Below are 25,892 nucleotides of genomic sequence, written 5' to 3'. Positions count from 1 at the left end.
GCTAGCTTCTGTTGCTTTTTTCTTTGCTCCACCCTTATCTTTTAATTCATTGTCCTGGCTTTCCAGCAGCACTCCTCCTCTACTAAAAACTTGTTACCCTTTATTTTTCGGCCAAAACAAAACACACAAACACACATGCAGTGTAAAAACGCTCTTTTCCTCACCTCTCCCCAGATGCCGACAGTGTCTCGGATGTCATTCTTGCAGTAGGACAGCTGTCGGATGCAGTTGTTTACGGCGACGCTGCTCTTTCCAGGAGCCAAGTCCTCCTCGGCCATTTCCACCCATCCCAAAGACCGTACTGCAAAACACTGGAAGACACAGAGACACACCATGATATAATATTGTTTTATATATATATATATATATATATATATATATACACAGTACAGTACTTCCAGATCTATGACAAATTTCTGCACACTGACCAGTAAGTTTTTGTGTCAGGATCTAACAGGTCTTCAACATTCAAAATTATCATCTTTTTAAGTTAAATTAAAGACATTCCTTTTTAGCCACAAATTCCAGTAGTCCGGTTTGACTATTTTAACAATTATCTAATTTATTTCTTTTATTTGTTTTTAAATTTACTAGTTTTATGGTTTATCTTTTATTTGAGTCTTTTTTGTTTTTACTCGTATGCTATCATCTATTATTTATCTTTTTTTAAAATCTTATTTTATTCTATTTTTAGTTCTTTTTTTCATTTTAATTAATATGTATTATCCCTTTTAATCCCTTGAAACCTGAATTGACATCACTTTTCTTGTGCTATGGTCAGACCTGCAAAAACTTACAAACCCTGAATAAATTTGGTTGATTTCTTTCAAAAACGGGGGAAAAGTCAATGAACAACTTGACAAGAAATGTCCTACAAACTGAAAGAAATTATTAGGATAAGGAAATTTTTTAAATGCGAGGGGAAAAAAGCCACCAAAAAACTACATTTATGATTATCATTGTTATACATTTTAAAATAATTTACAGCATGATTACCATCTTAAGCACTTTTTTACTTGTTTATTTGTGTTTTGTTCTGTCTTTTTAACTTTTGGGGTTTTTTCTTAGTTGTTTTTTTGTTGTTGTAATTTTCAAGTGAATGTACTCTAAGGGTTACTGTCTGCTTTAGTATTATTATTTTATTTAATTTTAACACTTTTTTGTCAGTTCTGACTCATGTGTCTTTGTATCTGTTATTGGTTCATTCTGCCTCTTAATTATAATTTTGTGAAGTTTTCTTATTTCGTTTTAAATGGATATGATTCGCTTTTATGGTCAGTTGACAGCTTTGTTTTGTACCTGCAACTTGTACCTTATGCAGCACATTGTGCTTCTACCCAAAACAAAATGTACAATATGAATTATGTTTTGCTTGCTTGTTTTTATTTAAAGGTGACTTTCTGACTTACTTTAAATAGTGTTGTGTTTAAACTGACAAACTTGGGGTTTTGAACTGGAGGGATTCTGAGGGTAAATCCAAACAATTTTTAACTCCACAAAGACAAAAACACAGATAGACAGATGAGATGAGACGAGGCCAAGAGAGGAGACAGACCCATGCATCTGTCCCTCATCAAGTATTCATTTGATTTCAGCAGTCCATTCAAAAAGTGCTTTTCAAACTTCAGACATCAGTGATGGAAGAGGTCAGAGAGGGAAACAGACAGACAAATAAAGTGAGCCACTATTGCACCAACCAGCAGCATCATGGTCCAGTGTGGGAAAACAAGTTCATGTGTGGATCAAATGCTTATAGAAACAGATTGACTGACATATATGTGTGAAATATGTTTGTCTTGTGTGAGCAGTAGTAGGACATTTCAAACACACACAAACACACAGAGCTTAGTACTGATTTTCCTTTAAGTATGTCCCAGCAGGACAGTGTGTCTTCAGTGTGGTTATTCTGCAGACTTGAAGCAGAGTGGAGCTGACAGGTGTGTCATTTACTCACACAGACGCACACACGTGGGCAATATGCAAGAATTCACACACATATACTGACATGCACACACACACACAGACAGTAACACCCACAGTGCTTCTCTCCCTCCCCGTTGCTGGGATTGTGGTTAAAGCTGTGTGACAGATCCACACCAGCAGGTGGTAGCAGTCTCATGATACATTCACTGTCTGTTGTGTCAAAGTATGTGTCTTTGAAAGGAGTGGTAAGTTTTTATACTAACATTTTACAATAGTCCAGTGTGTAGGATTTAGGGCAATCTACTGGCACAGAGGGAATATAATATTCATAGATATGTTTTTACTAGTCTATTATTCCCTGTAACTAAGAATAATTTTGTTTTTGTTAACTTAGAGTAAGCCTTTTGTATTTACATTGGGAGTGTATGTTTTTCAAGGTTTTTCAAAGGATTCGGGGACGGACATAATGTGTGATGCTGTTGGAGGGTTACAGAAAACAACGCAAGAAATATAGGGATGGCGTACACTCTGGTGCACTGTTTTTAGCCTTCTTGGGTGCGCTAAAATGGATGGTGGCTAAACATTTTTTTACAAAAAAACATTTTTTCGTGGTCTTTTATGGTCCTGGAGCAGAAGTCTGTAGAAACTTGGCTCGGCAACCTGGGGGTTGTCGGTTCAAGGCCCCGAATGCACCAAATGCAGAGTGTGGACTGGTATCTGAGAGGTTCCAGTTCACGCTCCTGGGCACAGACTAGGTGCCCTTGAGCAAGACAATGAACCCCAAGCTGCTCGGGGTGCCTGTCCATGAGCAGTTCCCTGGCTCTGACATCTCTTCAATATTTGAGGTATAAATCCATTTGAAAACATTCTTTTATAATGATGCTTTTCGTAATATTTGATAGACACAGATACATTATTTCACTATTCTATTTCACATACTTATTTATTACCAATTTTTCTTCTAATTCAGTTGTTTTGTGTGTGTGTGTATGCATTGGCAGCAGATATGTGCATGTGTTATTATGCTTACATATATATATATATGTCTTCATGTGTATATGTAGGTTTATGTAAATGCATATGTTTTACTTTTATTGCATTTGGTATGTTTTTCTCATCTTGGGCAGTAATTTGTGTTTTTGCTTGAAAAGTACTCTACAAATCTTTTTATTTTTATTATTATTATTATTATTATTATTATTATTATTATTGTAGCTTTATTATATTTATTATTACAATGTGTTTAGGTCCCGTTTGTGCATTTTTTTTTTAATTTTAGGCCTGTGTGTGAGTAATTTGTAAAAAAATAACAGCAGATTGGGGATTAAAAAAGGATTTCCTCATGAGGGACTAATAAGAAAATTCTTTTCTCTTTCATTCTCTCTTTCTCTTTCCTTCTTTTTTCTCTCTATCTTATTACCGCTCTTTTCAATAACTGCAGAATTGTAATTCTCACTCACATCTTTCTCAATATATTTCAACCAAAGGACGCCTGCATACGCCTCAGTGAAAATAATCAGGCACTAATCATGTTGAATGATCGTGTGCCAGCTAATGAGCAAGTGCGGCTCAGATTTATCTGTACATGTGTTGTACCCCAATGATATGACGCAAAGTGTCACCATGACTTCTACTCCTTTTAACTTCCTTGGTTTTTCTTCCACGCCATGTTTCTACAGTAGCCTAAAATGGACAAGTCAAACACTGACTCTGGATAGAGCCTGTTAGCTTTAACATTGAAGTGAAGGTCACCATAGGTTCTCTCTGGTTACAATCTGCAACCTCACTGCCAGATGCCACTAAACCTATACACTGCTCCTTTTAGATAGTAAGATGGCAGCTGTGCGGAGTTATCTGCTCATTTTCTAGACTTTCATTGATATAAATTGCTGCTAAGTGAGACCTCATCTATATTTAACTCCTTCAGTAGGTAGAAAAGGGACCATTCCAATCTTGATACTGCAGAGGGCTATTTGCTGGAAGTGTGTGTGTGTGTGTGTGTGTGCGTGTGTGTGTGTGTGTGTGTGTGTGTGTGTGTGTGTGTGTGTGTGTGTGTGTGTGTGTGTGTGTGTGTGTGTGTGTGTGTGTGTGTTTGCCCTGACTGTAGCTCTGTGTTTGTGTCTGGTATTCATCACAGTCTCACAGTTGCTAAGGATTGTGAATTTGTGCCAGACAAACACTCAGAGAGAAACAGACACTCGGCAGCCGAATCAGCACCACGTCATCAAGCTCACTGCTGGCTTTAAACTCTCATCTGTGATGCTTTCCATCTCTTCAGCCACCGTGGCATTGTGGGAACCCCACACGCACCTTGGTATGTATTGTATTCTTTTATGCAATTTGCTGACAATGCAATGACTGTGTGACACCTCATATAAATAATTCATCTATTTTCCTGTTTAATTAGTTGGATTTTAAATTAAATGTATACCCTACGCTGACATTTCTTGGTAGCTGAATGGGCACGGCATTCTACTGAGTAACGCTGAGTCCGACTCTGCTTAAAAACTCAAAATGTCTCATTTGAATCTCAGTTGAATGTTGAAGACGTCTTGATGCATCAATGTGCTGCACTGAGCTGTACTTCTGCTTCTCTCCGCTTGGAGGCAGTGTTGTTTAGATATCTCTTCAGTCAGATGAGAGCACAGACTGCCCCAGCAATCAACATAAACATCACCAGTAAACAAACAGGCTCAGGACATAAACAGAACAATACATACAAACAAGGAAAGAGGTGGTGTGTGCTGGGAATGTTGATTATACTCTGCAGTGTTTAAAAGTAGGATTACATAATGCAAATAAAAGAAACTTTAGATTCTACCAATTACAACATTGCACAAGTGAGACATCCTTGCCAGCCCAGGCTGCCAACTTGTTAAGATAAAGACAAACAGACACATTTTTGGACAAATCATCTTTTTCTTATTTAAGCACTGCAGCTCAGTAGAAAGGTAAGCAGGATATATGCAGAGGTACTATGTTTCATGTAGGAATGCAGTTATCACAGTGAGTTAGATTGATATGCATTTTGCCAACAGGTATGTGAAAACATAAAATAAGTACAGTTTTAAGGTTTCAAGATTTGTAACACCAGATGTGGACTTTCACTCAGGAGAGCTTGACTCGTTTTGACAAAGAGAAATATTTTTAATTTTTAAAAAATGAGTTGAAATTACGACCTCACAATTCAAATTCAAGACTATTAACTGACTTTTAATATCTATAAGATTGCATTTAAGACATTTCAAGACTTTAAGGACCAGCAGACAATTAATCATGACATTTAATTCATGATGTTCTTTTTCTTGGTTGTTATTGGTTTAATGTTTACTGACTGATTACTTTTCTCTGCTCTTTTGTTGTATTTTTCTGTAAAAGGTTATTTTAGGGGTTTTGGTTTTTGCTATTAGTTTGTTTTTTCTTCAGTTTTGCTTTTGTTTGTTTTTTTAAAAGTTGAGGGGAGGTCCATCTGTATAAGCCTCTGGCTTCTGACACATTTTTTTGTTTTTCCATTCATCAGGATTTTATTCCATTTTTAATTTTGTGGAAATAAACTTATCTGAACTAAAACCCTGCAGTCACACCAACATATCGATAGTTTTTAACTGTTTATGTAAAGGCAACACAAAGAAGTTCCTATGCAAAAGTCTGCTGTTTGACAAGAAAAAATCTAAAGTGAACCTTTTTCTTTGATTTAGATTTGTCGATGCACTGTATCAAAAGATTCTCTTTACAGATACATTGCAATAGCTGCAGAAAAAAAATTCTACTTAGGCAACAGACATAGGCAATATATTGAAATAAGTGTATTGTTTTAGATTGTGGGTATCGTTATACGTTAAGTGTTTTCCTTTGCTGGTTTTAAAGGCTGCATAACTTTAAAGTGATGTCATTTGCAGACATTACTAGACTGTTGTAAACAGTTTTGTTGCCATTTAGTCATTATATCTAAATTACTGATGATAATGAAAGCACCAGTTACCAAGCCTATAATTTTGGTGCAATATCGAAGTAACCAGTCAAAAATATTGTGATGTTTGATTTTCTCAGTATCGCCCAGCCCTGATTATGGTATAATCTGTCTTGTGTATAAAACCTTTGGCTTTGCTCTGTTGTCAAGCTCAGGAGAAGGCATCTTACCTTTGTTTCAGGGTCACTGCTGACACTGCTGGACTCCTCTTCTTCCACTGCTGGACGGTTCCTGAAATTTAAAAAATAAGAAAGCATTAAAAAAAAATGTAGATTTAATTACACGATTAGTAGTGTGCAGTTATTACCAATGCAACCATTCTGTGCTTTACTAACATTGTACAAGGTACCTGCCCTGCATGTGAGGTTACGAGCAGTCATTACACTAACAGAGAAAATGGAGCCATTTCCAGAGAACAACTAACATCCTGCTTTGTCTGACCTCACTGAACTCTTAACACTGATTACTTACGAGATTAGAGAGACTAACTAGATCAAACTAGTGGAAAGACAGTCAGGGATGAAGCTGAGTCACAAGACAAAGAAAGGAAAACATGTTGGATGACTAATGACAGTGCTTGAGGCTTACAGAGATTCAGTTATATGGGTAGTTTGAGTTTTGTACTTTTTAGTGTGTGTGTGTGTGTGTGTGTGTGTGTGTGTGTGTGCGTGCACGTTTTTCACCTTAGCTTGAGCGATGCGTAGCGAAGTGTAGCACCCTCAAACTCCTTCAGACTGGGGTCGGGGTTCACCGTGGCTGCCTGCAGGTCCTGGTGCACACAGGTGACATCATCAGAGTGTGCAAAATGACTCCAAAATAACACCCACACATCTGGCCAAAAGGCAACCACATTAAAGCCCCTTTCACACATGAAACCTGTAACATTGTCTGCTGAAATCGAAATGTTTTGTCATTCACACACACGTCTACGATCTGAAGAAACGTCTCATTAGTCTGATCCCACAGGACACAAGAACCTTGCTGTCATTTTATTTTTAGGTACTTTATAGTTGTGTAGTAATGCAGATGGAAGGGTTGTATTTTTATATCCTATTATTCACCTTTCAGACTTGAGCAAATTGGCTTGGTTTCTTTTAAAAACATGGGAGGGCGATAAGCAGCTTTATGAGAAATGGCCCACAAATGAGCAAGAAATTAGTAAAAAAAGTAACAAGAAAAATACGTGAAAATAAGTCAAATAAACCAACAACAAAGTTAAAAAAAAATCCAATAACAAAATAAAGTAAAAAGAAGCACAAACGAAAAAAGAGAATAAGCCAAAAACATCCACCAACAAAGTAAAGTTTTTAAAAAATCAAGTCCCCCCACAAAAAAACCCCAAATGACCACAAGAAAGTTACAAGAAAAATACCATAAAATAAGCCAAAACAACAACAACAAAGTAAAAAAATAAATAAATAAAAATAAACAAAAAATAAATTATTAAAACAATAGATAAAACACAAATCAAATTATTAGAAAATAAATATTCTTGTCTTCTCTCTCTCTCTCTCTATGATATTTAATAATCCATCCCAGCTCATTTTCAGGCCAATTTTTGTCATCTTACTTTTTTTTTTTTTGCACTTTGTAGGACATTTCTTGCCGAATTGCTCATTTTGTTATTCCCATGTTTTTGAAAGAAATCAAATCAATTTGCTCAGTTTTCAGAATTTTAAATGATTATGAAAGGCGTCTGAGTGGAGCACAGGAAAACTGATGTTGATCCACGTGTTAAAGTGTTAACGCAGGAGGATATCAAATTCATATCATTCATTGTCCATACTTACTGTTTGCCTTTTAGGTTTAATCTCCAGACAAAATAGTGTGTGAATGCAGTTTAGTATGGTCAAAACAGAGCTGTGGCAGGTATCCAGAAATCTCACCACCACGTTCCCCGAGCATCTTAAACAAACATCAGATTGGCTCCTGTTCTAACACAACACTGATATGTATAACTGCCATAACATTCACAGGTACAGGCCATGTGGGAGAGGGGCTAAAAGACACAGAGCTGGCAGACACCAGCTGTAAGTCTATCAACCCAACACAGTATGTGCCAGCATGCATCCAAGTGTGGGCGGAATGGCCTCGCTGGATGGAGAAATGGCGTCGGTGTGTTATGTTTAATGGGTCATGCTGCATCGAGGAAGGAAAGTTAACATATAGCATGTACACACACACACTTGTGTGTGCAAACACATTCAGATCTGTGCCAGCAGGAGGAAACATGACAATGTTTTAGCCACAGAAGGAAAGAAAGAAACCTGTCGAGTGTGCTGCTGCAGACAGAAAGAGGTGCTTTTCATATCAGGCATGTCAAAATGCAGTGGTTGGCGCAGTTACATTTATGTGGAAGCATCAGCCACACATGCTTTTGCCCAGGCGGTGAATTTCTAGCACAAAATGCAATGATGCACACACTCAAAGAGTGGCTGAGGAGAGACCAAGACTCATTGAGTGCATTATACTTGCCTTCCACACTTCACTATCAATCTTTCCGCCAAAATCACTCCACACCTGCTTCTACATACAGCGTTAAAACACACACGTACACACACACAGAGTGGTGGGGCAAAGATTGGGGGGTCAGAGGAGGGAGGACAGACAGAAGAAGGCTGTTAGCTAACTAGCTCACTTCACACAGAGTGCCTGTTGCAATAAGGAGCGACGCAGCAGAACATTTCTTCAATGAAAAGCTGTCGATCGAGACTTGAAAAGCTTTTCTCAAGTGTTTCCTGCTCCTATTGAACATTCACCTCACTGCTGAGAATCTATTGATTCATGATTAGTAGGATATGAACAATACAGACATAGAGTGCAGTCATTTGGACACTGACACCTATTCTCGATGATGGACCTGAAATAACATTCAGCTTTAATTCTTTCTACAAAAATTCAATCTAGCTAAGTGCCAAGTCAGCAAAAAAAAAGAGAGATATATGAGTGTCACCATGGATGGACTATGAGACAATGGGCCCCTGGGCAAAGACATGCAGAAGGCCCCATCAGCTCTCCTACATAGGAGAAAGACACACAGAGAGTGTTTTTTGCATCTCTTTGTGGTTGTTTTGCTCCTTGTCGTGAGGCTCTTTATGCCTCTTCACAGCTGTTTTGTGTCTCTTAATGGTCATTTTGGGTCTGTATGTAGTTCCTTTGCACCTGTTTGAAGTCTTTGTGTGTATATTTGTGGTTGTTTTGCCGCTTTTTGTTTGTGTCCCTTTTTAAAGAGGTGCAAAGCAACTACAAACAGACTCACAATTACCATTAAGAGACACAAAACAACTGTGAAGAGACACAAAGAGCCTCATGGTGAGGCAAAGGGGCAAAACAACCATAAAGAGACACAAAATGACGATGAAGACACAAAAAATGGCTATAAAAGAGTAAAATCTGCTGCAAAGAGACACATAGCAAATATAAAGAGACACAAAAAGACCATAAAGAGTTGCAAAGCAACTGCAGTAATTGTGTGTCTATTTTGGGCATTGTTGTATGGGTTGAGAGTCACTGTGTAGTTTTGCAGTTGCTTTGCATGTCTTTGCAGTCGTTTTGTGTGTCTTAGTCATTTTGCCCCTTTTAGTAGTCCTTGAGCGTCTCTTGGTGTCTCCCTACAGCTATTTTGTGTCTTTTAATGGTCATTTTGAGTCTAATTGTAGTTGTTTTGCAACTCTTTGAAGACATTGCGCTTCTATTTGTGGTTGTTTTGCCCCTTTTTGTTGTTTTTGTGAGTTTCTTTGTGATTTGCAACTCTTTGTAGTCATTTTGTGTCTCTCTGGGAACTTGTTGTGTCTCTTTGTAGTTGCTTTGCACCTCTTTGCAGTGGATTTAAAGCTCTTTCTAGCTATTTTGTGTGTCTTCATTGTGACCTTTTGTCGCTTTGTGGTTGTTTTGCCCATTTTTGTAGTGGTTGAGAGTCACTTTGTGTCATGTAGTTGCTTTGCATCTCATTACAATTGTTTAGAGCTGTTTTGTGGCTCTTGGTGGTCTTTTTGAGTCTCTTCCTGGTCGATTACTTATCTCTTCTGGGTACATTCTGTAGGTGAAGGCCAGGGGAGCCTCCTGACACTTTGGGCCCCTGGGCCTGTTTCCAGTAGGCCCATTCAGTAATCCATCAATGAGTACCACTATAACCCTGACAGAAAGCCACATCAATCAAAAGTCAAGTCAACCTAACTGTAGTGTGGTTGTAAGTCTTACTGTACCCCGAGTGTGCTGAACTACAGAGCCAGACCAACTGAAAAACATGTCACTGTCCAAATACTTACAGACTGCACTGTATGTGGCACTAGTTGACATACCTATACAGTAATATACACACACACAGATGCAGTAGGCATATTTTTTGTTCTACCTGTGCATAGGGCTGGGTATTGTTTAAAAAACTTACTAAACCAGTACAAATACCAGTATCCTTAAGGTAATACCAATACCAATAGTTCATTTGATATAACTTTTTTTACTAATTTATTCGGTGGCATCTTTGCACGCTGGACCGCTGACTCTGACAAGTGCATTGTGCTCGACCTCACCACACCGCAGACTGTAAGGGGTTGTAGTTGCTGCGGCACACATTGCATTAAATAAAAGAACACTGGAGTGATTGGCTTGTATGAATAAGGACGTTTTTATACTCTTGGTACGGAGTTATTTTGGCTGATAAAGGTATTGAGTACCGCTACCCAGCCCTATCTGTGCCACATGTACACAGAGAGAAAGACACAAAGCAAACCACAAGGCTCCTAAACCAAAGGAGATCAAGAGTGGCAGGCAAGGAAGGAGAAAAAAAACATGTGTAAAACTTTTGAGGTACCCTACCTTGTCCTCATCTTCAAGATGCTGAGAGCGACTCTCTGGATCGGGCATCCCTTGCAGAGAAGAGGAACGAGGCTGAGGAGAGAACAAGAGGGAGACAGGGAGATTTACAGCATTAGAGAAAAGGACTAAGAGATTTGTAAAAAAAAAAATATATGTTTTACATTATGTTTACGGTGTGTCAGAGGACTCTTATGAGAAAAAGGTTCACAGCAGATGCACCTAAGTTTGAGGACTGGATCAATGTTATTTATTATATTTATGTGATGGAAAAATTTTATTTAAAAAAAATGTATATATATTACATTTATTGTAAGACTTAGCAGGATAACTTTAAAAGCTGTAGGCCGGCATCTTGGACTTGGACCCATATTTAGATTGGAGTTCACTTGATGGAAGAAGATATAATTATGACTTCACTACGCCTAAGTTTACAGTGAGCTACTCAAATGTTAACTATTCATAGTTTATTTGTGATTCTATTGTTTCTTTTCTTTAGGACTACATGTATGCAGCCAGACTTTCTTTCAAATTATTATTATTATTATTATTATTATTATTATTATTATCATTATTATTATTACATTATTAGTTAGTAGTAGTAGTAGTAGCTGTAGTAATAGTAATAGTAATATTATATTATTTATTTATTTGGGTTTTTTTTGTTTCCTTTCTTCAGAAAAACACAGTATTAGTGTCACTGTTGCCCGTATAAATAATTTTACGACATACACTTCTCTTCTAATTTATTTGTTATTTTATTCTTTCCCACTTTAATACGCTTTATTATGTACAACGATTTTAATTTCACCAAAAAATGTAATTAAAAAAAAGGACTAAAATGATCAACATTCACTTTGTTAGTCTGTCTGCCATTTTGGCTCATGTGTCACTGGCTAATAGTGGAGTAGTGCTAGGGTCAGATAGATGTGCCAGGATCTCATTCTGGCACATCTATCTGTCAACATCAGTCCATTCTCACTGGATCAATACTTTATCTACACCATGTTCCTCTCTATCAATCTTCTTTCCTCTCTGTGCTTCCCTCCATCATTCTGCATGATTGACTGATTGATTGACTCAGTGTTCTTGTATTCCTGTGTTCTGCTGCTAGACTGCAGTATTGATGGTCCTCCCTCTGTCTCACCCTCTTTACCCGGCTGTCCCGTTGCATATTTCTGCCAATCCTTCACTAATCTCAGCTGGGACCACAGAAAAACAATCACATACATTGTCCTGTGGTGCCATATGGAGGCTTAAATAGATTCGTACAGAATGTGCAGAACACCACAGACAGTAAGTACAATGGGACAGAAAAAAAATGTTTGTTGGATACTTACAAAGTAGCAGCTGTTGACAAATCCACATGTGGTGAGGGTGGGCTCGTGAGTGGAGAGAGGCTCCACTGAGCTGTCAGAGGTGGTGCTGCCCGAACGAGTTGAAGACCTGAAGAAGATCTCTGCCTGGCATGACTGCATGGATACACATACACAATGGACTTAGGAAGGGAGTATTTACTGTAGAAATGTTGTATGAGACTGCAATAGTTTTAGCTAGGTGTACTTAATATAGTGAGTGTAGAATATCCACGCAGGGTCTGGAGATAAACAGTATGCAAGTAACAGCGTTATGTATTTAGAATACATATAAATTAGCAACAGTATTCAGTTAAAGTTTAAACTGGTGGCTTTCTCAATACAGTAACTGTCTTTAACCCTTTGAAATGTTGATTGACATGAGTTTTCTTGTGTTGCATTCAGGGGCTTATGTCTCCAGTCAAGTGCACAGCTGATAGGTAGCCGACTTGGTGAACTTCACATGAAGTGCATATTTAACTGATTCAGCGAAGCCAAAGAGTGGCGCTCACTTGCTGTTACAACACAGTGTAAAATTCACAAGGCACTTCCCATAACAAGATTTTTAATAGAAGATGCACAGCCAGGACACGATTGCTTGTCTTTTTTCCCCATAAAAATATAAGATAAATGAGATCAGCAAAGTGATTCTGAAGTAATCCCAAAGTAATCCAAAGTATTTTGAAAATGTTACTTAATCTAAGCAATGGAATACATTACAAAATCAATATTATTTTGGGGCATGTATTTAGTAATCTGTAGAGGAATACGTTTTAAAAGTAACCCGATACTATACAATATGACCCAATAATCATCATACTAATTTTCTGCTGTGTGCAAGTTTGCTGACTTATGCTCATCAGAAGTTTCAAAAAAACATTTCTATCAGTAATAACGCTGATCAGACTGACCACCAGCTCTAAAATTTACTATCCAGACTAATAAATAGGGTTTTCAAAGAAATAATGACAGTATTGGTTATTCATAGTTGCCTTTTGTACATAGCACAACTTAACTTAATAATTTAAATATGTGACTTCTTTTTTTTCATTGTTTCTCATCATCTCTTCACATTGGATGGATTGTCTTCAGACAACGACATTCTGAGCCTGACCTCTGCCGGAGAGACTAAAAACTGTCACTCAAAGAATCCTGTGTGATCACAGTTCAACAGAACAATCAAAGATTTAACCAACAGTTATATCATAAACAAAAAGGGAAAGAGCAAACGCTCCTGTGTGTGTCAGCTTGTTGTTGCGAGTCTCACCTCGTGGTCAGGAGTAGGTGAGGGGCTGAGTGAGCCCAGGGAGTGTTTACGTGGTGTGGAGGCTGTGTGGTCGCCCAGGGCCTGGGACTCGGTCTGTCCAGGGGGTGCTGGGCGGGTGGCAGGCCTCTCCCACTGGGTGGTGCCTGTAGGAATGTGCCAGTAGTAGATACCAGCCATGTCTGTGATCTTCTTCCATCCTGGAGGCAGGTCAGGGTCTGTCTGGAATGACTGCTCACTCCAGATATCTGATGGAAAGATTCAGAAAACTTCAGATTCTGAAAACTTTATTGTCTGCGCTGACAGAAAGTCGTCTCATACGTTGTTCAACAAACAGTGCAAAACAAACTCAGACACTGAACAAAAACTGAATAAATACCTAATACAAATAATCTAGACAGAATAAAAATTACAATATATCTCTGTGTGTAAAAAGGCATAGTGTTTATGTAGATATGCAGGTGATTACCATTTAATGAAGATACTTATGGCAGTGGGAATAAAGAGGTTTTATTAGTGGTTTTTTTTGGCTAAAGGGACTTTACAGTGACGGCCTGATGGTAGTGGCCGGAAAGACTTATGCAGAGGGTGAGTGGGATCTTTTGTAATGTGACTGGCTGTCATTTCAGCTGATTGGGTATGAAGTACTGACAATGGACTTTGTGTTTTGCCAGTCATTTTACTTGTTTGGTTATGATCCAAGAAAACTTAAGATTTATTCTTAACAGAGATGATGATATTTCCTTAACTTATGGATGCATCTATAAACACACCTCTGAGACTGCACACAAAAATATAATATAGATGTTTCTACGCTATGATGTATTTGGCCTCCCACAGCAGGACGTTAACCCTCCCACACTCATATAGTGAGTGATATCAGCAGCTGACGGGGATTAGCAGCATCTGCTGCAGCTGTCCTGTAACATCCATGTGTTTCCACGCACAGCAACGTGTGTTAAATGTGTTACAGACTGTTGTCATATTTGTGCAACACACCCACACACACACACTGAAATCTTTGAAACCCGAATAAACTGGCTCGATAATAAACTACTTCTTCAACTCCCAAAGAGCATCTTAAAAAGAAATCACCCAAAAGGTGCAGGATTTTTGCAGGATTTTTTTTTTTTTTTTTTTTTTAAAAAAAGCTACAGGAAAATTTTATTTTGTCACCTTTTCCTAATTTCTTGCAATTTAAGAGGTATGTCTTCCAAAGTTGCTCATTGCCTGTTTCCCAACTATCTGGCCAAATCAATCCAAATGGCTCAGGTTTCAAAGGTTTAACTGCTTTTGAAAGATGTGAATGCTGCACAAGACAACTGATGTCAATCCAGTTTTTTAAAGTGTTACAACATTTTTAAATATTTTCAAATAAAAAACTTCCAGTTACACACAAAAAACACACAGAGGCACAAGCATTCCTCTAACATTTCCAACAGTGAAACAGATATCAGATGCAGCCCAATGAGCTAGCCAAAAGCAGAATTTAAATATATTGAGATTTATGCAACACGACACAAATGAGGACTTATTATTCTCTGGCCCTCGTAATTGTATTAGTTTCTTCTCTGAACTCAAACAAATGTGCACTCTCATTTCCACGGGCGTATGATCCATAATGAGTTCTTTAATCTATCTTTTTTTTTAATCATCTTATAAACCCGAAGTTAGAAATCTAGAAATGGCTGGATTTACAGCTGCCTGTGACAATGCCACCTGCCTAATTGTCTCAATAATTCATGCCAACACAACATCTCCCCCTGCAACAAAAACAAGAAATGCTTTCTATGCAGAGCGCTCATGACAGATAAGAGTATGTAGAGACTTCTCTGGAAAACCACAGACACTGAAATCACAACACTGGAGATGGAAATGATTTCAGGAGGCAATAAAACCAGAGCCAGGCAAAAATGAGGGAGCACATCATTTGTTCCGTGCCTTTTCAATATGTACCAGCTCTGCAGTTCCAATGAATTAACCTCTCGTCTGGATTTAACTCCAACTCTTCCTTTTTTGTTCATCATAAATTTAATTACATATTGCCAGTGATGGCGATGAAAGCATTCATGCCCTAAAGTCAATTTATATTGCCTAATTTTTAATGACTCACTTTGACAAAGTGACGCTTCAAATTACAGCAGTATGGGTGATAAAATGTTTTATTTTTCATATTTACTTACTATATACATGTGGAGTCAACGCAGTTATTAACTTTAATACACTTAACCAATACATTTATATAAACCTAAATAAAGTGGAAGGCCAAGAAATAATCATCTTAAAGTGAAATTAATAAATATGTGCACATACTCTTGGCTTAGGCCTAAAGGCGCACAGCACTTACTGTAATTCAAAAAGCTGAAAAACACTAAAGGCTGATTAATTTGGAAGTTCTGGCTCGGCACGTATGGATTCACATAAAATTTCTTTCAGTTTCTCTTCCCTTACAGAAAACAACGTCCGCATACAGAGCAGATGGCTGTTACCATAATTTATTTGACAGTGATAGAATGTAGAGGAATTATAGCATTTGCCTTGAAAACACACACACACACGCACACACAAACACAGGTCCTGTGTGGTGATTGAATCAGAATACTAATGCCTTGTTTCCACTGCAAGGTAAGGCTCAACTCGACTCACTTTTGGTTCCAGGTGCTGTGCGTGATTTGGTTTTCCAATGCAGATAGTACCCAATCAATGTAGGCGGGATACTTAGCTGACTGTCATAGAGAACTCATAGAGAATGTGACACTGCCCATTCAAGGCTGTTTTTAATGAGAGGTAGTGTAGTGTTGTGTTGTGTTTATGTTATGTTGTGTTTATGTTGTGTTATGTTGTGTTGTGTTGTGTTGTGTTGTGTTGTGTTATGTTATGTTATGTTATGTTGGTGTGGTGTGGTGTGGTGTGCTATGGTACAGTACGGTACAGTACAGTACAGTATAGTGTAATATAGCATAGTACAGTAAAGTACAGTATAGTGTAGTGCGTATAGAAGAGTATAGCATAGAGCATAGCATAGAATGGCATAGTATGGTATAGTATAGTATAGTGCAGTACAGTACAGTACAGTACAGTGTAGTGCAGTGCAGTGCAGTACAGTATAGTACATAAGAGACTAAAATAGAATAGAATAGAACAGAATAGATCAATATTGTCAACCAAGGTGGGAATGTGTCGGCTCAATAGACACAGAAGACAACATAATAAATGATTTACTAAAAAAAGAGCTTAAAACTTATCAGTCAGTTGTTGAGTTGAGAAAATTAATGGCTCTTGGTGGGTCAGAGTTTTCTTGCCTTTTAGCCGGCAACAGAGATAGTAGCTGAAGTGAAGTCTGCAGCCGCTTTTACACAGAGATGGCACTATGGCGCCGCAACGAAGTCCCTTATTTATTCCGCCCCTGCACTCTGACACAGAACCAAACAAAGGCCACACAAACGAGCGTCCACCTCTGGCGTGACATATAATAATATAATATATGTGTCGTCAGCACTTTCTAAACAATAACAAAGGCATAACATGTCAATCACAATCATTTACCTTCTCTGTTATATGACAGCTGATGTTGCCATTTTTGAATTCTATGTAAAAATTCAAAAGCTGCATAAATAAGGGACTTCTTAGCAGCTCTATAGCGTGATCTTTATGTAAAAGGGGCTACTGCGACACAACATGCATTGCTACCTCCAGCTCCCACTTGACGCTTTCTTCAACAAACAATCATAGGAATGTTTGCACTTCGTCAAGTGACCACAGTGAGCTTCTGCAGGCTGCCTTTTAAAAAAATACAAAAAATAACAAGTCAAAGTGAATTGAGCTGAGCCATGCTGTAGCAGACGCAGTGTAAATGCAGCTTTATATCACTGTGTCTTCTGTTACTCCTGTACTACATGTCATCTCATCTGAAGGTTGCAGTTTCCTCAGGCCAGCTGAAGCGCACACAGACACACACACACACACACACACACACACACACACACACACACACACACTCACACAGACACAGACGCACACGCACACGCACACACACAAGTATTAATGGCATCTTTGTGTGTGAACTTGATATAGTGGCAGAGGTAGTAAAGATGATCCGAGACTGCATTAGGTGGTGTAGCAACTCATAAAGGTGATATAGGTTCTGAAGGACTGGTCAGCAGGTGCCGTGTGTGTGTGTGCCCATCGTTGTGTGATGTGTGAGTACGTGCATGTGAAGTTGCGTGTGTCTATGTATGTGATTGCACAAAAAGTCCTCAGACTGCTGACCATGCTGATGAAACACAGCCCATGGGCCTGTCGCCACAACGGCAGGCCATATGTCATCATGACGACTGGGTTGGTCCAGATTGAGATGGAAATCAGGCACGCACGCACACACACACACACACACACACACAGACACACACACACACACACACACACACACACACACACACACACACTATTATTAAGACTTTGTTTTATTAAATAAAACACAAATCACTGACAAAGCTTAGCAAAATGTGCACAAAGGTTCTTGGCAGAAGAAGACATCCCCTCGGGGCTTAAGAGTGTGCTTTAGAGCAAGGAGCTGTGAAGCAGAGCCTCCTGGGAGTTGCAGTCTTTCATGAGCAAAAAATTAGGTCAGAGCAAATAAAAAACTACAACAGAGAGGACCTGAGAGTCTGTGGCTGCTTTAAGTGAAAGAAGAGATGGTGACTCAGAGAATGGGTGCCTGTATGAGATGAACAGACTGCTGGATGTGGATTAAAGTATAAACGTACACAAGAAGAAAGAGAGAAAGAAAAAGAAAAAGAGAGAGAGAGAGAGAGAGAGAGAGAGATATCTGGCTGTTTTAGTGCCTGGCTTGGCTCGAGTGGAATATCGTGCCTCAAAGTTGGCAGTGTCCCTCTCTGCGAGCACCGTGACAAGTGTGGAATTAGAGGGGGGAAGCTTTAGCATGCTAACACAGAGGCTAGGAGACAGGCGTGCACGTACGCAGCTCGTGGAAATGGGCCACGGTGTTGCTACGTAGCAGTTAGCCCCTGATAGCCTTGGTTAGCATGCAGCTCCATGCCAGAGCAGAGTTGAGCGGAGGAGGTGGGGGGGGAGCGGTGAGCTTCTGGAGCAAAACACACACACATGCTCTGTCAAACGACAACACACACACACACAGCATGCACAGACTGGTGTGGCAGATATTTAAAGCATAATACCACCACAGCAATAAACTTCACCCCTGTGTTGGCACATATACCCATGCTTATGCTCGCGCACACGGACACACACACACACACACACACACAGCATTCAAACTCTAACCCCACACTGTAGTTTCCTCCCGACAGATGCACCTACCCTCGTAATTGACAATCACAATGGCCAGCATGTAGTCTTTCCCCAGCATCATAGTTAGCTAGCTGCCTCTCATACAGCAAAAGCCAGTGCTGTAACCAAACAGAGAACCCCAGACAGGGATAGAAAGAGAGAGAGGACGGAGGAGAAGGGGGGGGACACTGCAAGAGAGGGGAGGCAGAGAGGCAGGGAGAGCATGATGTGAAAAGAGAGGGAGAAAAGAGTGAATGGAGGGGGAGTGAGAGCATGAACAGAGAGAGCGAGAGAGCGAGAGAGACAGGGAGGGAGAGGGAGAGGGAGAGATGGAGGTTGTGTGTCCCCCGCAGCTGAGCTATGTTTGTTGTCTCTCCTTCCTCTATCTGGAGCATCAGCTACATCAACAGCTCAAATAAGCCTGCCCTCCCTTTCCTGTCCTAACACAAACATACACACAGGCAACATGGAAAGACACTCAAAATATGGCATCCTTATCAAATGTCTATCATTTTACCCCCCCCTTTTTCCACGTTGCCTTTAGCCTCTCTTGGTTGTCCTGGCAACCCCCAGATCATCTTTCAGTCAGTATCATAGCCAGTGGAGGTGCACAGAAGGACAGGCAGGATGACATACAGTAGAGCTGATGAGGAGAGAAAACTAGAATTATCGCCTCACGTGGTATGCCTTCACACATCAGTCAATTACACCTCCAGTTTACATCCGTGTCTGTGGAAACACGGACACTTCAAACAAATCTTCAACCTGGCAGCACAGCCGATCCATACAATCAACACCATTTCAAGGTGGACACCCTAAATTAGTGCCACAATGCTGACCTTTTGTCTCCTCCTCTGGTCTTGAGTTATGGCGTTGAGTAATGGTCAGAAAAGTGTTTTTGAAAAATGTTAGGATGTTACAGTAAAGTTGACCTTTGACCTTTTGTATTTAAGTCACATATGTCATCACATCATCACTCTATCCTATTAGACATTTGTGTGAAATTCTGTCAAAATCAGCATGTAAATTCTTCAGTTATGGCCAAAAAAGATGTTTTGTGACCTTGGTCCACCAAATTCAATTCATTGTATAGTCCTAATGGACATTTGTGTCAAATCTGAGGAACTCCCTCGAGGAGCTCTTGAGATATCATATTCAAGAGAATGAGAGTGATGTAAGGTCACATTAACCTAATAAGTTCTAATAAGTTCATTCTTCAGTGCAAGTGGATGTTTGTGCCAAATTTGAAGAAATTCCCTCAAGGCATATTTGAAGATGTTGCGTTAACAAGAATTACACAAACAAGGTCACAGTGACGTCATCCTTTGACCGTTGGCCACTAAAATCTACTCAGTTCATCATTGAGACCAAATGGACTTCTGTGCAAAATTTGAAGAAATTCACTGGAGGCATTGTGAAAACAGTTCATTCACAAGAATTACACAGACAAGGACACAGTGACCTTAACCTTTGACCTATGACCACTAATCAGTTAATGTTTGAGTCAAAGTAAACATTTGTGCCAAATTTGAAGAAATCCCCTCAAGGTGTACTTGAAATACTGTATTCACAAGAATGAGACAAATGAGGCCACAGTGACATATACCTTTGACTTATGAACATCAAGATCTAACCATCGTTTAATCCAAGTGGATGTTTGTGCCAAATTTGAAGAAATTCCCACAAGGCCTTCTTAAGATACAGTGTTCACAAGAACAGGACGGACATACGGACGGACAAATGTACAAACAGATGTACAGACAAGGCAAAAACATGCTATTGCTGGCGGAGAAGCATAACAAAATAGCAAAGAGGAGGACCATGATCTGCTGAGGGTGGAAAGATTTTGAGTAAGTGGGTCACGGAGAGAAAAAGTAGCTCAACATCTCAACAGACTTTCACATGTTGCTGTGCTGCACTCAACATGTTTCCTTGTAAGTGTTACAATGCATGTTGATGTGTGAGAATGCAAAGGACCCCTTTTAATAATGTCTCTCAATTCAGTGTGTGTTTGCATGTGCGTGTGTGTGTGTGTTTTGGCTCCTCTGTGTGAAAGCAGTGTCGTATTGGCCCTCTAACCCGCAACATCCACAGAGGAATCTGACACACACATGGGAAAACAACACGGCTTTGTCAATAGTGAGAGAGAGGGGACAGCAGAGCAGTATGGATGATGGCGCATTAGATATTGATAAATTCAACATGAATGATGCCAGAATCATGATTAGTGACTCTTCAGCAAATCCCCAGAGAACTATAAGTCTTAACTAAAGATTGCACTGCCGCTAACGTTTACTTTTTGCCCCCCTTCCTCGGCTCGTCAATATGCACACTGATCTACATTAAAAAAAACATGTAGCTCTCCGATGAGAGAATTATCACTTTAGAATATCGTTTTAGATAAGACGAAGAAATCAGGACAAGAAAACACATGGAAAGTAAATTCTGTCAAATTATGGACAAGCTGCTCGTAATCATCCTTGCAGAGAGATGAAATACACAGATGCTCAGTGCCTTCGATTTGAAAGGGACAGTGAGTCATCAGAGAGCTGGAGGAGAGGCACTCTGGGAGGAAAAAAAGCAGCAATTCAAGGCTCAACAGCTCAGAGCAGAGCAAGTCTCACAGAGGGAGAGGATGGTTTACGGCTGAGCTCATGTCAGAGGTCGGGGGCTGCTGCTTTAGAGGAGATGGATGTGTTTCATATGTCTTACAACAAAGCACAAGGTTCAGAGTTTTAAGGGCCCAATTAAAGTGAACATCCAGATTTTTACATAATGCTGACAAAGAAAAACAAAGACTTTAACAGCCTGTCTGCAGAGGTAGGCAACAAGCAAGTTTAAGAAAGTAGAGGCCCACAACAGGAGGTGATGACTCAGAGGACTGAACTTCAGTTACTAAATTCACCCCCAAGTTCTACCTTACTCTATGTACTGTATCAAATGGTAGGGGAATAAACAAGTATATTCACCCTCAATGCAAGGTGATGAAGCTGATGAATGTACATTCAATAATATTAAAGCATTTCTGCATTCTCAGAAAAGACAGGACAGATTCCCAACAACTGTACAACCACCACATTTTACAATAAAGTTGATTAAAAGGCTGGATTGACAGAAGAATAACAGGCAGCTGCTTTGACAATTAATTGTTTTAAGGCAACAAAGCCAAAAGTTCCCTCATTCTAGCTTCTAATTCATGAGGAATTGCAGCTTTTCTCTGTTTTATGTGACAGTAAACTGAATATATTTAGGTTTTGGACTGTCAAGCAATTTCTAGTAATAACTTGGATATATTGCGCAGGATTTTCATCAACATACAGACTCATGCAGGTTTTCTTTTTCTTATTATTTTGATGTAGTCGAGACGTTTATGGGCCTTAACAGAACACAGGTGATGTCGAGACATTATAAAAAGTAAGTAGAGGCAAGATGCATCCAAGAGGAAGCTACAGAAATTGTGGACTCACAGACAAAACAAAAAGTGAGGCAAAACACAAAGCAGACATGGCTTGTTCCAAAACTGGCGGGAATCTGGGTTTTACTTTCTTTTTTGCTGAAAAGTTTTGAAGAAGAGGATGGGGATAAAGAGCGGCGCAGTAGGTGCTGGTGGTTAGCTCAGCTTCCTAAGTATCTTTTCCATTACAACAAACGTTCTACAATAGTAGAGTGGCTTGCAGAGTATGTAAAAGCAGTGTATCAAGGAGGGGTTAGAATGTTTTATTAGTACATTTTAATGGACTATTCCTGCAGAGTTTATCTTTAAGTAAGTTCTAAGGGGCGTTATTATACATCAGTATTTTCTCAAGATCAAGAGACCTTAGACGCAGGTATAGGGACAGGCTGGAGTCCACACACAAAATATTCCAGTTTTTGCCTTTATTAAAAAAAAAAAGAAAAGAAAAAAAGAACATGTTTCCAATGAGCTGTTTACACGGCTAATGAAAATGATTATTTCACTCATATTCCCGTGTACATGGAGATGAGCGCACTCCGATTAACATGTTTCAACATGTTGTTTATCATGTCAAACTTCCACTTAGGAAGTTTTACACCAGTGGCAGACTGGACTCGATCACATGAACGCAGCCTCCCTCTCTGATTCCTTTAACCAACTCTTAAAGAGTCAGCGTTGCGATATTTGTGCATATCCAAAAACATTTTGTTATCCAAGTATTTCAGAATGTTTATGAGTAGGAGTGTTCCTCTTTCCAAATAGAAATGTGTTATAATAGTGTGCATGTAAACATTGACATACTCATTGCATGTCCGTCAAAATGGGCTGGTTAGAATATCCAGGGTTCCCACACATTTTAATGGACAAAATCTTAGAACTTTTCCATAAGAGCCCATAATAAAAGCATGCGGGTCACTGTGTCTGTGGCACTTGGTGGCCCAGTCACAGTAGTTTTACGCAAACAAAACAAACAAACAAACAAACAAACAAACAAACAAACAAACAAAAACACACACACACACACACACACACACACACACAGGAGAGCCTTGCCTCCCATAACTGCCACTGTACATCACACATGCATGTAACCTGTGTCAACAGATAATTTACAGAAAATAAATCGACATTATGTCACATTACGTGGAAGGTTATCCCCGGAAGATTACTGTAACTATTAATTTCATTAAACAACACAAAATTCCATGACTACTCTAAAACTCAAGGAATTTTACAAATCCCATGACTTTTCCAGGCCTGGAAAAGGAATTTGTTAAATCTCATTTTCATTGTTTTCCAGGTTTTCCTTGACTGTGGGAACCATGAATATCATATGAACATGAAACGTGGACCAACTGTCAGTCTGCATGTTGCACCAAGATGGATTAAAGTGGGATAAAACTAAAGCTTTTCTGATGGCACCAACAGCTACAGGTACATATGGAAATGCTCAGCTGTAATACTGTCTGTGTATGAGTGTGTCCAAACTGTTTCCTTCGTTAATATCCGCAGATCCAAATGTTTATATTCTCAGAAAAAGAATGAGGAAAAACAAAAGTAAAAAGGGAAAATCTTGAGGATTAAAAAGAGCTAAATCAGTTCTCCCCAGTGTCCACTCTAGTGGAAAAAAATCAAAGACAAAGGGAAAGAGAGCGATAATGGCAGCTACAGATTTTGAATTAACTCCTGATTCGGCTGCGAGCCCTTCTCACGCACACTTAGGACACAGCACGAAACAGGACGCAGCTGATCTAGCCTGCTAACCACCCATGAGGTTACAAGGGCACTTCCTGTCCCAGAGGGATTCTGGGAGATTTACTGGAGGCTGGACTGTTTGTTAGTCTTTTCCAGCAGTGTCTGCACACGCGCACACGCGCGCACACGCACACACACACACACACACACACACATTCTTGGTCACCATAAATGGAAACATGTCATCAGCAGTGAGGACGGTGAAACCACCACAGGAGAAAAACACACATATGCTAGCTGACACACTCAGACGCCAAACATCAGTGCATGACAGCGTCTGTGAAGCTGACTTTAGCAGCACGTGTTGTGTGTGTCAATGTGTACCTGTCTCCTCTGGGGAGTTGCTCTCCTGGGACAGCGTTGTCCAACTCAACTCCTCATCACTGGGGTTCAGATTCTGGATGCGGTTCAAAGCACAGTCTGTCTTTGCCCCAGTCCGTCTGTCCTTCTTGGTCTCTGGGGAGGAGGAGGAGGACGAGGAGCAGGAGGCCACAGAGAGCAGGGGTGTGTCCTCTGGGCTGGCTTGCTTAGGCGGAGAGGGAGGAGGCGGCACCGGAGAGTCCTTGCTTGATTTGAGGAGCTTGAGGTTGGAGTGGAGGTCAGAGATGAGCTCCAGGCCTGCGGGAACTTTGTGGTTCTTCACAGGAGACTCACTTTTTATCATCAGTAAAGGCTTCTTCTCCTCGTCCTCCTGCTCCTCCTCCACCACCTCATCTCCGTCTTCCTCTATCTTCATCTTTGACATCATTTCCTTCTCAGACAGAATGCTGATGTCGTCACTCTCCTCCGCCTCAATGTTCAAGTCAAAACCCAAATCTGTGTCGTTACCATTCAGTTTGAGCTCCGCAGTGGTGTTAATGTTGCAGTCTGTGTCTGTCTCCGGTTCTTGCTCAGGCTGTGCGTCTGCATTTGAGTCTGAGTGCAGTTCGACGTCTCGCTCAGTGACATCATCCTCCCGGTCGTTATTGGTGAGAGTGTGACTGTCGTCCTCCACAGCTGTGTTGACATTGAGGTCGTCTGCTTCTGACTCCAGGTCCGTCAGCTCAGGCCCCGTTGTGTTTTTGTTGTGGTCCTGACCGGCTTTACGTAGCTGGTTCACTCCGTTCTTGGCTAGTTTGGGATTGTTGGGGGTTAAGGACTGTGACGGGGATGACGGGGATGATGAAGATGGCGCTGCTTCTCCGAGGCCCATGGCGGCCTGGATACTGGTGAGTGCATACTTTTTGCGACACTTGGGAGGCGTGGCGGAGCCCTGTTTGATGACATCGCTGCTCAGCAGCTGGTTGTGTGAGGAACGGAGGCTGAGGGAGGTGGGAGGCGAGGCAGTGGGGCCGTTACGATTGGTCACGTCTACTGACATCATCGTGGCACAAGACAGATCAGCTGAAAGAGGAGGAGAGGGAGAACAGGAAGTGAATACACATGAATCCACGTCTCTCGTTGCTTACTTACTCCTGCTATTTGCATCACAACAGCTATTCTTGGATTATCATGCAAAAGACAAGTGCTGTGGAGAAAAGACAAATGCTGTGGAGAAAAGAGAAGTGCTGCGGAGAAAAGACAAATGCTGTGGAGAAAAGAGAAGTGCTGCGGAGAAAAGACAAATGCTGTGGAGAAAAGACAAGTGCTGTGGAGAAAAGACAATGTCGAAAACATAAATACATTATGTTAAGTTAAAAATAAACAATAAAGAACTGCTATGGGGTCAAATGGACTATTAACAGATGTTAAACCCCTAGGGAGCATGTAATATATCAATTCATTTTTGTGTTTTTTTATCTAAATACATCATTGCATCATGCTTAAAACCTAGCATTCAAAAGGTTCATTTCTGAAAATTAACTAAATTGAATTAGAAAATAACATTAATGTATCAGATTTTTTCAAGCTTGATTCTGAAAAGTGCATTTTGTGTGCAGAGCGATATGAGTGTGTGTAATATAACAGCGGGCCCTAAGGGTTAAATATACTGTATGTGAGTCTGCAAATATCCATTACTGGCTCACTGTGTGGAGAGAATTATAGAACAGGAGCCTCATTACAGAA

The 25,892-nt window shown here is 40.0% G+C and overlaps 1 protein-coding gene across 5 annotated transcripts in view; it reads right to left on the bottom strand.

The window, feature by feature from the left end:
* apbb2b (amyloid beta precursor protein binding family B member 2b) overlaps positions 1 to 25,892 on the bottom strand; it is a 78,973-nt gene that overhangs the window by 21,217 nt on the left and 31,864 nt on the right. For 4 of the 5 annotated variants that reach the window (XM_042484920.2, XM_088075410.1, XM_042484919.2 and 1 more), the window contains exons 4-11: positions 24,171 to 25,229; positions 13,331 to 13,575; positions 12,049 to 12,180; positions 10,712 to 10,783; positions 8,369 to 8,419; positions 6,577 to 6,662; positions 6,064 to 6,124; positions 165 to 311 (exon numbers count right to left, since the gene is read on the bottom strand). In XM_042484920.2, coding sequence (XP_042340854.2) covers positions 165 to 311; positions 6,064 to 6,124; positions 6,577 to 6,662; positions 8,369 to 8,419; positions 10,712 to 10,783; positions 12,049 to 12,180; positions 13,331 to 13,575; positions 24,171 to 25,209 — 1,833 coding nt within the window. In that variant the 5' untranslated portion in view covers positions 25,210 to 25,229. The remainder of the gene's footprint in view (positions 1 to 164; positions 312 to 6,063; positions 6,125 to 6,576; positions 6,663 to 8,368; positions 8,420 to 10,711; positions 10,784 to 12,048; positions 12,181 to 13,330; positions 13,576 to 24,170; positions 25,230 to 25,892) is intronic. The other variant, XM_088075411.1, reaches the window with a different exon arrangement.

Source organism: Plectropomus leopardus, chromosome 3 (genome assembly GCF_026936395.1).
Source record: "Plectropomus leopardus strain MGB_pleo_1.0 chromosome 3, ASM2693639v1, whole genome shotgun sequence".
NCBI classification, from domain to species: Eukaryota; Metazoa; Chordata; class Actinopteri; order Perciformes; family Serranidae; genus Plectropomus; species Plectropomus leopardus.
This window is presented reverse-complemented; position numbering and strand designations above follow the sequence as displayed.